This window comes from Mya arenaria, chromosome 17, assembly GCF_026914265.1.
Source record: "Mya arenaria isolate MELC-2E11 chromosome 17, ASM2691426v1".
In the NCBI taxonomy this organism is placed as follows: Eukaryota; Metazoa; Mollusca; class Bivalvia; order Myida; family Myidae; genus Mya; species Mya arenaria.
In genome coordinates, this window is record NC_069138.1 from 39,230,326 (window position 1) to 39,246,058 (window position 15,733).

Consider the following 15,733-nt stretch of genomic DNA (forward strand, 5'->3'; position numbering starts at 1 on the left):
CAAATGACTTCAATTGAACTCACAGAGTGCCCCTTGCCATAACCCAGTCGTCTTACATGTGTTCGTCGTTATCAGAATCTCCGCCTTGTGAACGGGGTCAAATACTGACCAGCCTGATAGGAGAGATATACAAGCTGCCGTGCGGCCACGATTAATGAGGTGGTACGGATTGATTTAAACAAGTAACTAATTATAATTTCACTCTTCGGATTTTATACAGTGTGCTCTGAAGAAAAATTAACGCAAACGATACATGTTTCGAAATTTTAACTTTGAACATATTTTGAAGGAATCTGATTAATTTACTATAATTCTAAATTTGAAAAGGATATCATTCGATCAGAAATGAGCCATACACATCTACAAAGAGCAATAGGAAAATATGTAAAAGCATTGTATTAGTAACAAGTACATGTTGTGTGTATATTTTGCACAATTTTGAACCCAAACAGAGTTTATACATGAAACTCTCAAGGTAAAATTACTTAAATTGATATACGAACCTAAAATTCTGCTCGCACAAATAATATTTTATAGAGTAAAAACATACATGAAGTCGATGTCAAACACAATAGAATCCATTTCCTTATTTAAGCTCTATGATCTTATTGACGTAGATCGGAACAAAAAGGATGTACATTTGAATTGAGAGAAATACACCCAATGGAAATGATACTTTTAACTATCTAATTTATAACCACTAGGGATTTTCATTTCTGCATCTTGAAAAGCGTGTCTGCTACGTTTTCTCACAGGAGGCGGGATCAGATAATCGTATTTCGCTGTATAAAAGTATGGCTTGATTAGACAGGCATTGGACTTTACTTCAGTGAATCTCAGAGATCGGAAATATCAGCTTGTTTTCAATTGTGGAATTTAAACAAAAACGTATGTTATCAGAAAATGGTAATGATAGCCATCAGTTATTTTCAAATCAGCATTCAGAACCAGTATTTAATCAACAGTGTGTGAATAGCATTGGTAGCAGAATGGATAATTCCACGGACGTTTTAGAAAATAATCAGTCAGAGAGCTTAGACGAATTGAACGACCGTTATGCGAAAGCATTGCTTCCGCTTACAATAACGTTCGGCGTCTTTGCCGTTTTCGGATTCTTGGGAAACCTTATAATTTTACTCGTTTTCTCTTTGAGTCGGGATTATAAGCGGAATAATTTCAAAGTGTTCGTCCTGACTCTTGCGGTAATAGACATGGTGATATGTATAACTTTGATACCTGCTGAGATGGTAAAACAGAGGAAATACTTCGAGTTTGGTGATGTGGTCACGTGCAAGGTAAAGTGTTTTTTCAACGTGTTTGGGGCTACGTCTTCATGTCTCGCCCTCTTGGTCATCTCAATAGATAGGTTTAGAAAGGTGGTGCAGCCATTCAAGAAACAAATGTCACCAGCGATTGCAGTACGAACTTTGATGGTTGTTGCTTGTGCATTCTCTATACTATTAGCTATACCCGGAACTATTTTGTGTGGTATAAAAACAACAAATATGACAAATATACATGGAGGAAACACCACCATTCATCTATGTGAAACGGAAGAAAAGTTCAAGAAATCCATATGGAGAACAGTCTACAAATTCATACTCCTTGTTTTACTGATCGGAATTTCTGTAACGTATATAGTCTTGTATACATTTGTGATGAAAGAAGCTGTGAAACAAATAAAAGCTATATCCATGCAGCGTAATAATTCATCGTATGAAACAGTGTTAAGTTCCGGGATTTATAAAAATACAGTTGTTCACGAAACACCAGAGGCTGGTCGTAAATACATGGGGACAAATGAACACGGAGGAAGTAGCGGCTTAATACCCAATCAAATTAAAAATGGTTCACCGTCCAATGGATCACTTAAGAATTGGGTTTCAGACCACAGAAAGAGCATTAAACAGAGTATCAGAATAAGTGGTCGATCACAGAGAACCAAGCAATTTCCCACAAAGACTTTTATTTGGTTTATATTGACTATTGTGTTTATTGTAACGTATGTTACGCATAATTTACTGACTTTGAAAGTTGGAAAAATTGTCAATATGTCACCAAGTGAGTTCACGCTGTTTTCATTTTTCTTTCGTATATATTTCTTAAACCATGTTATTAATCCAGTTGTGTATGCTATATTTGTCAAAAGGTTTAGGAGCTCTTGCAGAAATGTGCTCCCTATTCTGTTATCAAAACTGAGACAATGTTGTGTAAGATAGCAGGTTTATATTATAATTGTGTATTTTTTTTTTATTTGTGATCTAAAAGCCCGTCAAACAGCAAAATGGTTATGGATGGAGCCATTTCCTTACCTGAATCGACTGTCGAATAGATGCGATAAATGAGGGTTTGGTTATATAACATTATTTTTCTTGCATTCCTTGATAAAAAACATCAATACAAGAATTGCGTTTTAGCATAAATGCATGCAATTAATTATCGTTTACCTGAATTATGAAATAAAATAGTATTTTATTAAACTGATTTTAATTTTGAGCACAATAAGGCTTATTTATACTTTATAGGGTCAGAGTGGAACGCTCTATATGCCAATAAAATGCAAATCAAACAATATTATTCGATGAGTTAGATTTCAAATGTACTTATGCAGCAAAAATTAATCACATGGTGATAGAAGAGATATTTGCCGTGTATTGTATTGTATTTTACCAGTACCAATCAAGTGTGACCGGGAAAATAACAAATTACATGGGGATATGACTTTATGCCCCAGAGATGTAATCCTCCTTGCAAGATACGAGTATAAACACTTTTGTTACTATCTTTCAAAGATCTTAGTTTTAATCTTTCTCCACGAAATGGAAGGTTTCAACATATAGTTTTCTACGATCGATGACAAGGCGTGAACCGCATTAATGAATAGAACACCGTTACACGGTAAGTGTCAATTCTCAGGTCTCACGAAAATCTTAGACGCATGGAATCCGATTGGACTTTAATAATAACAATCAAATTGTAATTCCTTGCCTAGTCCTTGTGACGTATTTTCATGTCCTGAAACCAGGCACATATGTGTCCTTAGTCTGAGATTTTTTGCTTTGAATCACATTGTACACTCAAGCCGAACACAAGTATTAGTAGGCAGTGCTACCACGCTTGCTCTTTACATCGCGAATTACATTGGTCTTAGGAATGTTCAAAAACACATACATCATTCGGTCACAAGGGAACGCTGTTGGAGTATTTAAATTGCACTTTTGCATATTGTTAAATCATTGGTTTCACAAAGCTCACAAGGAACCAAAATGCCGGAAATTCTGATTGCAGTTTTCATTTTGCACTTCTGAATATAAAAAATGTCAAATAATGAGAAACTAAATATCAATTTGACGTCATTTTTAAAACATTGCACGTTGTAACCAATATAAGTCTCACGCTATTTTTTTACAAAACTTTATACTATTTTCTGCAATTAGAGCGTACACCTATAATCCCGTCATAAAGATGCAAACAATATTTTCCAGATAAGATTATAGCATCGTATATTTCAGGCAAGCTAGAACGATTAAAACTTGTTGTAGACACTATTAGTCATGTATCATGTAAAATGATTGAGAGAGCTGTAACATTACATTCCCTTGGTTCTTTCGTTTCCGTAAGATAATGACATAATCTGAGACCAATCTTCTTCTTCTTTTATACGATAATGTTACACCATTAGAAATTCAATAAATACGATACAAATGGAACATATTCATGTAATGTTTCATTTGATTTTAAACCTATTTTTAAAGTATGTTTTTGAAATTTTAACATATCGTTAACAGCTTTAAAAACGCATTTACACAATCGCAAAATCTCAAAAGTAGATTGTTATCTTTCATTAAACGTTAGTTTGTTTATGCTTTCTATCAACACCCCAAACTATGAATCAATGCTGAAAACAGTGTTATTCAAAGTTATTATATCTTACATTTTCTTGTATTTAAAGCCTTGAGGACACTTTTATAAACCTCATTGCAAATGCGCTTTTATTATACTGAACACCAACTGATAGGTAGGACAAGCTGGCGATACTTGATTGTTTTAATTTACAAAACTGGAAGCTGATAATATTATACCAAACACCATTTTGCACGTGTTAAAAACAGCTTTTATTGTTGTTGAAATATCCGTATGATTACTTTTTTTTAATTTTTAACTCACCTAGATATTAAAAAAAACATCTTAATACTGTATGCAGGACTTTTATTTTATCTAAGAATAAAATTTGGCGCTCAAAATGTGAAAAGTGATATTGTGGCAATTGAAAATGAACATCTGGGGTAAATATCTATAAATTAGACCCTCATTTTTGTATCCGGCGAGAAAGAAATGAACGTGTGAAAGATAAATCAGTCATCATGTAATTGCGTCTAAGGAACATTAAACGTTAGTCCGTCTTATATCTGCCTACGTATGTTTCGTTTGAAAATGAATATCGATGACGTGTGTGCCTATCAATTGGAGTCAACAAAATCAAAGGTTATTTATATCTGGATAAAGAAGAAATATCGCAATAATATGGCCTGTCTTTACCAAGTACATAAAGAAAGTTATATTTTCGTTCTCGTGGATTGAAATATCTGAAAAGACTTAACTCTTTGACATCTTTTCTGTTGTTTCCAATTAATAAATGATCTTGAAAAAGTTAAGGTACATTCAAACGAAATACGTATTGCAGTATATTTTAACGTAGTTACATTAACAATCACTGCACACTCAAAAGTTATTTTTTCACAACACTTTTACAGAAAATCCAGATGCGAACATATTTTTTACAGATTGAATAATGAAAAACATGGCGTCAACACATACCTTCATGTACATGTTTAAGTTATCGATATCTGGATTACATTCTTTTGGAAGTGCTTTCTAGTCGTCCAAACAATCGACAAATCGTTCTTTATTGTGCTTGGCTTCTTATCGGTACTGTCAGTGAAACCGAGATAAACCGAATGTTTTTATACATTTATTTCGTCCAGACTCTGTGACGAGGCCCGCATAAATTAGCACATACCGCCTCAGTAGAGCTAAGTATAGATGTTCCTTAATATCCCACGGTCTTTTTTCTATATAAAACACCATAAACTTTATTGATAGAAGGATCAAATTAATGAACTGACAACTATAGATACAAGTCCTGTAGTCAATCGTTTACGATGAATGAATGATTGGTTTGTTCAGCTAATTCTTCTTATTATCTTAACACAACACATGGTGTGTTTCAATTATAAACATCTGTCAGTTAGGAACCTCGAGAAAACGTCAATCAAATCAGTAGCAGGGATATGGATGGACCACAAGTCATAATGGTCAGAATGACAGTAATTAAGGATTTTGGTTAATTTGAACCTGCTATAGTTTCCATTGTTTTTTTAACCCAATTGGGGTATTGAATGTTTTATTGGTAATGATAAGTATTTTAAAAAATGATTTAAGTGTAATTCCACTCTTTTACACCACCATTTATCATACTTGCTTTAAACAACTGCATTAAAACAGACAATTTCAAACTTCCTGTTCAAAGCCGTTTAAATATATCTAATATCTGAACTTCTATGATATCGGATCAATCCCAAAACAGTTTTTTCAAAGCGGAATAAGGCCGGAAATAAATATTACATTAGCTCATATATTGCTTTCATACATAATGCAAATAGCAATGAAATGATGTCTTATAAATGTTAATCATCGTCTATCTTGAAATTACATCGATCTCTTACAAAATAATGCGAAACACAGCTGCTTGGTTTAAGACTTCAATATGCAATGTGCTCCCCTATAACAATGTTCATAAATTATTGTCTCGAAAATATCTCTTCATGTCTAAAGAAAAAAAAGTCAAGTTCGTTAAAGGCACCAAATGTGTTCACATTCAAAGAACGAATTCGTATTGAAATACGTCACTCTGATAAACAGCGAAATGACTTCGTGTTTATATTTTTATTATGATTATTTCATATTGACTTTTTTGTCAGTTTATTTTCATTTACATAACGGTCATTCATCAATAGTATATAACTTACTGCATATTTATCTCTCCTCTTCGTTGGTGTGTTTTACCTGTCTTTAAATAATTGTTTATACCTTAGAGGAGTTGGGACTGCTGCTCCGGCCAGAATCATTCGTCTATAGGTTATTTCTATATTCGGACGTTGAGTAACATTGTCAATATGTTGCTTTTTTACTTAAACTGCATTTGTCCTCAGGTTGATTTTGCCTTATTGATAAGTGTTCCCTTATTGGTAAGTGTTGTGACAATGTGAAGTTAATTCCCTAGTAAACACCCGTTCAGCTGACTGTTCGAATGCGATACATATACAGATAAATATATTGATAGTGTGGTCAGTCCGTGTTGTATGCACGCACGTATGTCTCTCATTTGTGTCTGTTTGCCTTTTAAAAGGGTCTTTGTTAAATATGTGGCTCATGGGCTTGTCACTGCAGCTGCTTCTATTGCATTTTACATTTTATGTCCATTTGTATGCCTAAAAAACGTCTAAAACATTATGAAAAATATAAAAGGTCTCCAGCCAGTGCTTAATTGGTAGCATTGCAGTTGTTTCACTTCCCACTTAAATCGGGAGTATCCGTGTTGTTTCTAACTCTCAATGTATGATAAGCTTGGTCCGAAATGCAGGAATATAATATTATTTGTGTACGTGTCTCGGTGGCTTATTTCTCTTCTAAACATCTTACGATCGCTTAGAGAAAACCTATTAATGTTGAACACAACAACTCTAATTTATAGAAAAATAATTACATAAACAATTCAAATACAATTATCATCTCAACATAACACCTGGTGTGAATCAATTTAAAGAATTATGGCAATCAGGAATCTCATGATATAAGTCAGTTAAAACATGCAGGACGGGGTACAGGGCGCAATCCATAACTCTGAACAATTTCCCATTACCTGTCAAAGTATCAAAGTAAGAGGTATTGAAATTCTGAAAATAAAGATCCATGAGTTCTGAATACATCATCGAGCAATGGGTACAACTCACAAATGCATCAGTGTATAAAATAATGCTCACTCAAATGTACAATATAGTTTTATTGAATGTAATTAATTCATCGCTATCGTAATTTTCCATCCCATATAATATCTTCTTTTGCAACGCTCGAATTCATTTTTATGAGACATTTTAACATTTTAACACACTCGTTTATTACTCGCAAACAATATAATGACTGCCCGGATGATGATAATAAAGAAGTGTCTTTGTTGAACTACCTATCTTTCAGCATGAGCACGTTTATATTCTGCAAACCAACATTTCGCTAGTAGTAAACTTAGCTTGAATACAGAACTAAACACCAAACAATGCATGTATTACAGGCGTTTAACAAAGATTTAAAAGAGTCATAAAATTGCTTATTAATAATTGAGTTCACATGACATTCATGACCCATATAGAACGACGTGGTCAATTGTGCGTGTTAGAACTATATATTCTAGTCACTTAAACAGCCAGTTGTTTTTATTGGGTTCAGAACATTACAACCGAATCACATCACATTATTTATTGATGCCCTGTTCATATATCTGACCTTTAACACTGGAAGTACTAAACTATCTCTGACTTTTTATCGAATTTTTCAGGAGCGGCAAACACTTGATTTTGATTTATAATGTTTATGTTTTACATGAAGAAATGATATCAATAAAAGTGCAAGTTTGAGGTAGGACACCCGAAGACTAGTATAACCTTTAGCGATATATTACTTCGTTTGTACTAACAATGCCTGTCAAACAATCATAGCGTTGTTCAGTTACTGCCTGAGATTAGTTTTCTGTGACTTTTTCCTGTTTTGTCCTTTGTCTAGATTTGTATCAATGAATACAATTTAAAGTGGTTGCGGTCACGTTACCATGCCACTAGTAGTAAGTAAGATTTATTCCCCCCTTTGCTTATCCTTGTGTTTGTCTTTGATGTATATTGTTATGAAGTATGTAGTCTGCATAAGAATTTCGCCCAATATCGTCTTAATCAAATATATAAAGATCGCATCTTAGCCTGACAAATCGTAATTAAGGCGTTATTGATATCTTTATTTTGTTCTGGATTTACATTGTAATACAATGAATAAACATGCATGAAAATTAAATCAAGTTTACTGATTAACAAATGTGAACGACTGATGATTGTTTTTTTTATTTCCTTCAGATAGGTGCACGAGACTTTCAAAAGCATTAAAGATATTGATGCTAAGCGGTTGATTTCAGAAGTACACTTCCCAAGTTCTTCAAGGAGCTGGGTGTACCGCGTCATACACATGTTTACCAACGCTTTACTTTTTAGAGCAATTTACAACAGTCTGCATGTTATGTCCTTGATAACTCTTCGAATCTTTGACAAATCATTTCGCATATCCCATTCAGCTCAATCACGGTGAGCTATGGTGATCGGTTAGTGAATGTCGTCCTTCATGTGTTGTCAACCTTCTCTAGTACCAAACCTCTTTAAAAGTGTTATAATATGTACCTCTATTGACTTGGGAATCAGTCGAACCGTATACAGTGCTCATGTTAATCATTCAATCATGTTATTTACACTTCAGTCAATAAATTTTGGCACTTGAATATACTACTTATATCATGATAACTATTTCAGCATGTGTTTTATCACTGCTTGACATCTCGATATTTTCAATAATAAGGCTTAAATTTTAAATCCTGCCCAAAGTCTTAAATCGGAACGGTAATAGGGCAAATAAAATGCAAATCAACTATTATCATTAGTATTCGATGTGTATATTTGCAAATGTACTTGTGCAGCCGAAAACAAATCACAGGTGATACATGGAATACTGAAGGAATACCAGATAACAAGGGGAGATAACTTTGTAACAGTTGTCACCAGAGATGTAACCCTTGCAAGATACTACTACATTCATTTGTACTGCATTCCACCAATGACCCAAGTTTCAATCTATCTTTCCTTTTGTGTCCATGTGATGGAAGGCTTCAACACATAGTGTGAAATACCACCGATGACAAGGCGTGAACCGAATTTACGAAAAATATGCCGGAACAAACAGTCGGTCACAAAGGAATACTGTTGGAGTATTCTTTTTTTATTTCGACACATTGTTAAATCAATCATTCGTGTCACAAAGCTAACAAGGAACTGATATGCTGGAAACTATGATTGAAATTTTCATCCTACACTTGGTAAATATCTGAATACTTTTGATCGAGTAATGAGATTTTTCGATATTGTTTAAAGATTTCAATATGTTACCGGTATAAGCCTCATTGTTTCTTCATGAGATAACATTATAATATTTTCTGCAATTAGAGCGTACTGCCATTTTCCCGTCATAGAGACGCAAACAATATTTTAAAGTCTAGAACATCGTATATTTGAGACAAGCTAATGCGATTTAAAACCGTATTAGACCCTATGCGTCATGTACCATATGAAATGTTTCAGAGAGCTGCAGCATTACCGTACATCCCCTGGGTCCTTTGGTTTCCACAGTATAATGACATAATCTGCGACTAAACTTTTTTTAATGCGATAGTGTGAAACCATTAGAGCTTCCATAAGCACGATACCAATGCAACGCATTCCACTAATGTTTCCTTTGTTTTCTAAAATTTATTTGAAAGTATGATTTGGCCAATATTCACATATCGTAATATGCTGTAAATAAACGTTCACACAGCCACAAGAGGAAGAACACATTTCTCAATATGATTGTTATATTTATTAAAGCATAAGTTGTTAATGCTGTGTATCATGTAGTTAAAAATATTTTATTTTAACTTGTCCTCTATTTTAAACCCTTAAGGACACTGTTATGAACGGGTCATAAACACTGAACACTTACTGAAAGGTAGAATACCAGGTGAAAACCAATTGTTGGATTCACAAAACTGGAAACTGTCAATATTAAACAAATCACATATACCCCTTCAACATAGTTGCATGTGTTTAGTGCAGCTTCTGTTGTTGATTGAATATGTGCTTACATACATAACGTGTGAAATCTGCTGCAGCAATGAGAAACCCCTGCTTTATGCTGTATGAATATAGAACATTAAACGTTAGTCCATCTGAAATTTGATTGGTGCTTACATCTGCCTACGTTTGTTGTTTTTGAAAATGAATATTGATGACTTGTGTATATCATTGCGATCAATATATATTATAAATTTTTATATAACAGTTATAAATACGTTAATGAGAGGTCATGAACGACTTTAAGTGGGCTGCGTTACATGTTCTGGATGAGAGATATGTCGAAAGCTGAACATAAGCCAAAAAATGACAACATCAGTATCGGTGTAATCGACCGATCTCAATCTCTACCAGATGCAAACGGCAATATATGCAGTTACACATGTAAACAAAATGCCTATAATGTTGAACTTCTAATGTCAATCAATATATAAATATATACAAAACAAAGTCACTGTCTTTTGTGAAACCGTTTGTTGTATATTAAACAAAATTACTTTAATTGATGGAAATGATGATTACGTGAGCAAATTAAACATAACTTTAAACTTAAATGATTGACGACTGAAGTGTCTTTGTATAATTAATAGCTCACCTTATGTGTATCAATAATGAACATTATGTCTGTCAAGAACCTTGAAAGTCAATTAAATAAGATGCAGGGAGGTGGATGGGCCACAACATTTTCAGGAATACTAAGAATTGTGGGAACGTTTTAGGCTACATCAGTTTTCAGATATTTAAATGGACGTATTAAGGTATTGAATGTGCTATTGGTGATTACAATATCGGTATGAATTCACATTATTCATATTAAGTGTAATTCCAATAGTGTCCAACATCCTTTGCCATACTTGATGATATAACTGTTCTATTAAAACAGCCAATGTTACACTAATTGTTTCCCCAGTCGTGTTTGATCTTTAGGATATCTAAAATTGTCTTATCTCTGATATATCCCGAAAAAGCAATTCTAAGTCAGATTACGTCTTGAAATAAATAAAAAATAAATAAAACAAATTCATCTTCTTCAAAGTACTTTTTGACGGATAAATGATAAAAAAATGTTCTCAGGAAAAACATTAATTGATAGTGATAGTCTTTATCATGCAGTCTATAGAGTGCATGTCTGTGGATCGTTTTTCATCTACAATCCCTCTATTTGTAACCGATAATTAGATTATTAGACGTGGACAACAAATTATTTGCCTGTGAATGTCAATTGCCCTCATGCATCTTGCACGTTCGGGGTAATAATTGTTACAATTACAAACATCCACCGATTTGGTTAAGGTTATTATCAAATGTTTTGTGATTAATTTGGAAATAGATATACTAATAACTATATTATTCTAATTTTACAATAAGTAATGTGGAAGTGTGTATCTGTATATTTTTAAAATATTCTCCTCAAATTACGTTAAGGACTACGTTAAGAAACTAATGTACTTCAATCAGGTCATGAAGATATTCGTGACAATTTAGTAAACTAAGCACATGCAATGCTCCTCATTTGAAAGCGTTAGATATGAATTAAAAGATTACGGAGCCCATTGACCATCCAAATACTAACAGACCCACATAAAAAGGATGTCAGCCATATTGATGGGGTTATAGTAAATACGTATCTACAATCAAAGCCATTACATAAAAAAAAACAAATTATATATACATATGAATTCTATTAACGATCAATTTATCAAAACGCCCATTTCAGCAAAACCGGAAGCTGCATATTCGTATTTCATTGCTTTCCAGGACGAGGAGATCGCCCAATCCTTGACTAGTACAATTGCACTGCGTGCATGGTTTCACTCGGAAGCGATACCTGACACGTGCCGAAATGTATTAAAGTTAAAAAAGAATAAAAGTCACATTTGATCGTCTTTGACATTAAACATTTCGAAAAACGCTTTTTAAACCTTCCCTTATACGGCCGAGTTTAACCAACAAAACCAAACCAAGCCGGTGCAGCCAGACAAACACTTAATTTCATATATACCTCCAAACAAATGATAAGGTATATAATGGCTGAAAATATTTTTAACTGACAAAGTCCCTCTTTACTGACCTCTTGTCGTTTTTATCGCTGCAGTCTCTGAACATGTGTTTAGTAGTAGGTATTTTTATAGAAGCATTTTGACAATTACACAACATTCACGGTCTTTTTTCAAGATATTGATTATGTTGATTATGTTTCTTTTTTCTTAAATTACACATATACTTTCAAAAGCACTGTTGCTATATGTTTCTAGTATAAACTTCGGCTTAATCGTATGGTTGTATCATACTCATAACTCACATAAAACAATGAAATTAACTTTAAAATTACACTTTCAATATGAACGACCTATATGATTGCGATTCAATCTTTGAGTACATCAAATGAAACGTTGATCAATATGAAAATTAATCGTCGAAAAACAAAGACAAAGTATTGTCATCGCATTGCTAAATAATAGATTCTACCATTATATCTGGAAAAGTTTAATCGTGATGAATATTGCTATGAATATTATAACTATTTACCTTGATTACCCTTGACCGTGTCGTAAATAGTACTCGCGAATAAGGTGAACAATTTCGATCACATATCCCAATGACGCCGTAATTACAAAGGATCAATTCTAACAACAGTAAACATTTCAAAATATTTTATTTACTTCAAGCATGTTTTGATACATTAAGTTTCAACAAAACATGAACATCATCCATATTTTAAGGCAAAACACTCTTGAGAACACGGACAGCCATTAAGCAATATTAGTCAGAGGGATCAATATGTTTGATTTGAAAAGAAATGTTGATGAGTTTCCAAACAATATCAATGGAAAAGTGCTTTTAGAGCTCAGTCGTGCGATTTAAATCTAAGGTTGTCGTTCGAAATGGCGACGGAAACATATCCGCTTAGGAATCAAGGTAATTGATATTGTTGTACGATACCTATAATGCTAATCAAGTGTTTCTCAACCATTAAGGCCAAGACGGTTCACCTTTTGTTCTTAGAAAGAGTGAGGTTGAGATCTCGTGAATCTATGTCACTTTGTCAGTGACAGCTGCAATGTTGTTGTCCCAATGTTCATTTACTATGGTATTTCAATATTTCTGTAACCTTTGTTCTCTGTCATGTGACTTTGTTTGTCTTTTATTGTATGTTTCTTTGGAGTTGATCAGTGTGCCTTTAAACAAGGGCATTGATAAATATTCGGTGAAAGTAAGACAATGTAACCTATGGGAACAAGACAAATCGCCAACATTTAACCAGAATCCTGTTTAAATGCACAAGGATCAAACAATTATTTTTACAAGAGACATACAACGTAAAACACAACAAACGCATTGAATAAACGTCAAAATATGTTTATTAGGTAATGTTTGGTTGACTTGACATGGTTAGTTTACTGGGTTTCCGTACTATTCTTTTGTTTAAACGAATTCACACAAATAAGCATATAACACATCGAACTAATTGCGCAATTTTACTTGAATTGTTAATTCTCATAACGGTAGAGATTAAGATCATCCTTTTTTAAATGTTTAAAATGTGATCCGTAAAAGTAACGAAACAGGGGGTTTGCATCGTGTGTCGGGAAATGGTTATCATGGATCGAGCCAATTGCGTTACTCTATTGTTTTAAAACTATATTTATGATAAAATGAAAAACAAGAACTAAATATAATTGTAAAACTTCATCGAACAAAGAAAGCAAGTTTTTTTTTCTTCATTATATTTACAATGTCATTTTTTCGCTTTCCCAAATCGGCGTGTGTAGCTAGGTAACTACATAGATCATAGGAAATTTACAAAAGGAAATAAAAAACACTTTTTGCTGAATGATTTAGCTGTCGTACCGGATACTGCAACAAGTATAATAAACAACGAGATAAACCGTTTATAACAAGATAAATGAGTAGTGGTGAAATGTTACCTTCATTTTCAATATTTCACCAGGTTTATCCAGACATATGTGCAGTATGATAACCTTCTATTCGAAGGCTTGGAGACTGCTTCAGATATGGAGATTCTGTGATGATTTACTTTCATATTATAGATGATAGAAGCAGCAGTCGGTGGCAGATTGTTCAAATAATCAAATTACCTAACAAATATCATATCAGTAGTAATTAATGAGGTCCAGTTTACGGCACCAAGCCATATTCGCATAGACAAGGAAACATAACGCAGGTTCGACACAAATGCAATATTTTAACATTATAATTCATTACCTTAGTTCAATTTGAATGATTTGGATATATTTTAAAGGGACTCTAACATGGTTTCAACACTTAGATATCAAAGATTCGTGCCATTTGTGTTTATCAAAGACTGATAACATGTTCACAATGAGAAGGCATCTTTTGAAACTTAAGCAAAATGTTAACCTTTTCTTTCAATAAATGTAACAAACGGTCCTCCGTGTTACCATAACGCGTTTCTAACGCAATTTAAATGAATTTTATTCACGCTTTATCACATAAACATATATTGAACTAATCAGTATATATTTGTTCCGGTAGATATTTAAAAATATAAAAAAATAATACGCAATTATAAAGTAAGCGAATCTTTTAAACATGCAGTCGATCGAAAATTGGTTTTATAAAATTGCGATGGCAAATAGTTATCAAATGGCAAGAGAAATACAAAACAAGAGCATATAGGAATGCTAGATTAAAATTCATGTATGACGATTTGGCGTTTGATACATCAAATGCTCGTTAAATATGACTTGCAAATTTAAAAAAAAAACATAATTGGTCCACATCTAATTTTAACCATTCCGATTCAATACATATTCCGCACCCAAACGTATATAGGTTAATAATACGCTGTGGTGCCAAGGATGATTTAATACAATTATGAATTAAATATAATAATCAATTTAGCAAGACATAAAGTTGACAAGTTAGATAGACTTGGCTGAAGAAAACGATTGCTAAATAGTTTAGCTGACACATCAGGTGCTTTGACAACATGAGCTACAAAATAATATAATAATTATCTTAGATATGACATATTGTATGCAGACGTCGGCTGCAGATTGCATAAAAATATGAAAGAATGTTCAGATAACGTATCAATCAAACCGAAATCATAACCGTCTCTAGTTTATGTCCTCACGTTATATTCGCGCAGAAAATGGAACAAAGTAAATGTTTCAACGCAATAACGAATACAGATTTAAACATTAAAATATAACTTATACATGCTCATCTAATAACATCTCCAAACATTGTAAATGGGAAAAAATGATTCATTGTTCTTAGATAAGCTGTAATACAATAGAACAGTACAAGGTCACGCATAGAAGTCAAAAATTCAAATATAAACCCTGTGTATAGGCACACGACAAGAACCCAAACGACCATGAACTAGAGACTCAAGGGTATATACACCACATACATAAACACAAACACCAAAGAAGATCACAGACTCATAAGCTATTAAAATCAATGTGCACATCCTTTCAGGATGTTATTTTGTTACAATATGAGTCGTTCATGTTATCCTGTTATAACCAAGATACTAAGTATCCAGTGGAGCTAAATGTGAGTTGTTCCTTCATATTTAGTAAAAGGAGGATGTAACAAACTATTACAATAAAATGGACACAGACATACTTAGTTCAAGCTTCGCACTTAAAGAGTGCCCTTCAGTCCCATTAATTAACAAAAAACAAACAATTAATTGCCAGGAATAGCAGTCGCTGCTTGAATCATTAGTAAGTCAAGACATACCGCCATTATGACTTCGT

The 15,733-nt window shown here is 33.3% G+C and overlaps 1 protein-coding gene across 1 annotated transcript; it reads left to right on the forward strand.

The window, feature by feature from the left end:
• The first annotated feature begins 504 nt into the window (after positions 1–504).
• LOC128224831 (cholecystokinin receptor type A-like) lies at positions 505–2,455 on the forward strand. The gene has a single exon (XM_052934911.1). It carries the CDS (start codon positions 891–893, stop codon positions 2,217–2,219), a length of 1,329 nt encoding a protein of 442 aa, XP_052790871.1. The 5' UTR covers positions 505–890; the 3' UTR covers positions 2,220–2,455.
• The last annotated feature ends 13,278 nt before the right edge of the window (positions 2,456–15,733 follow it).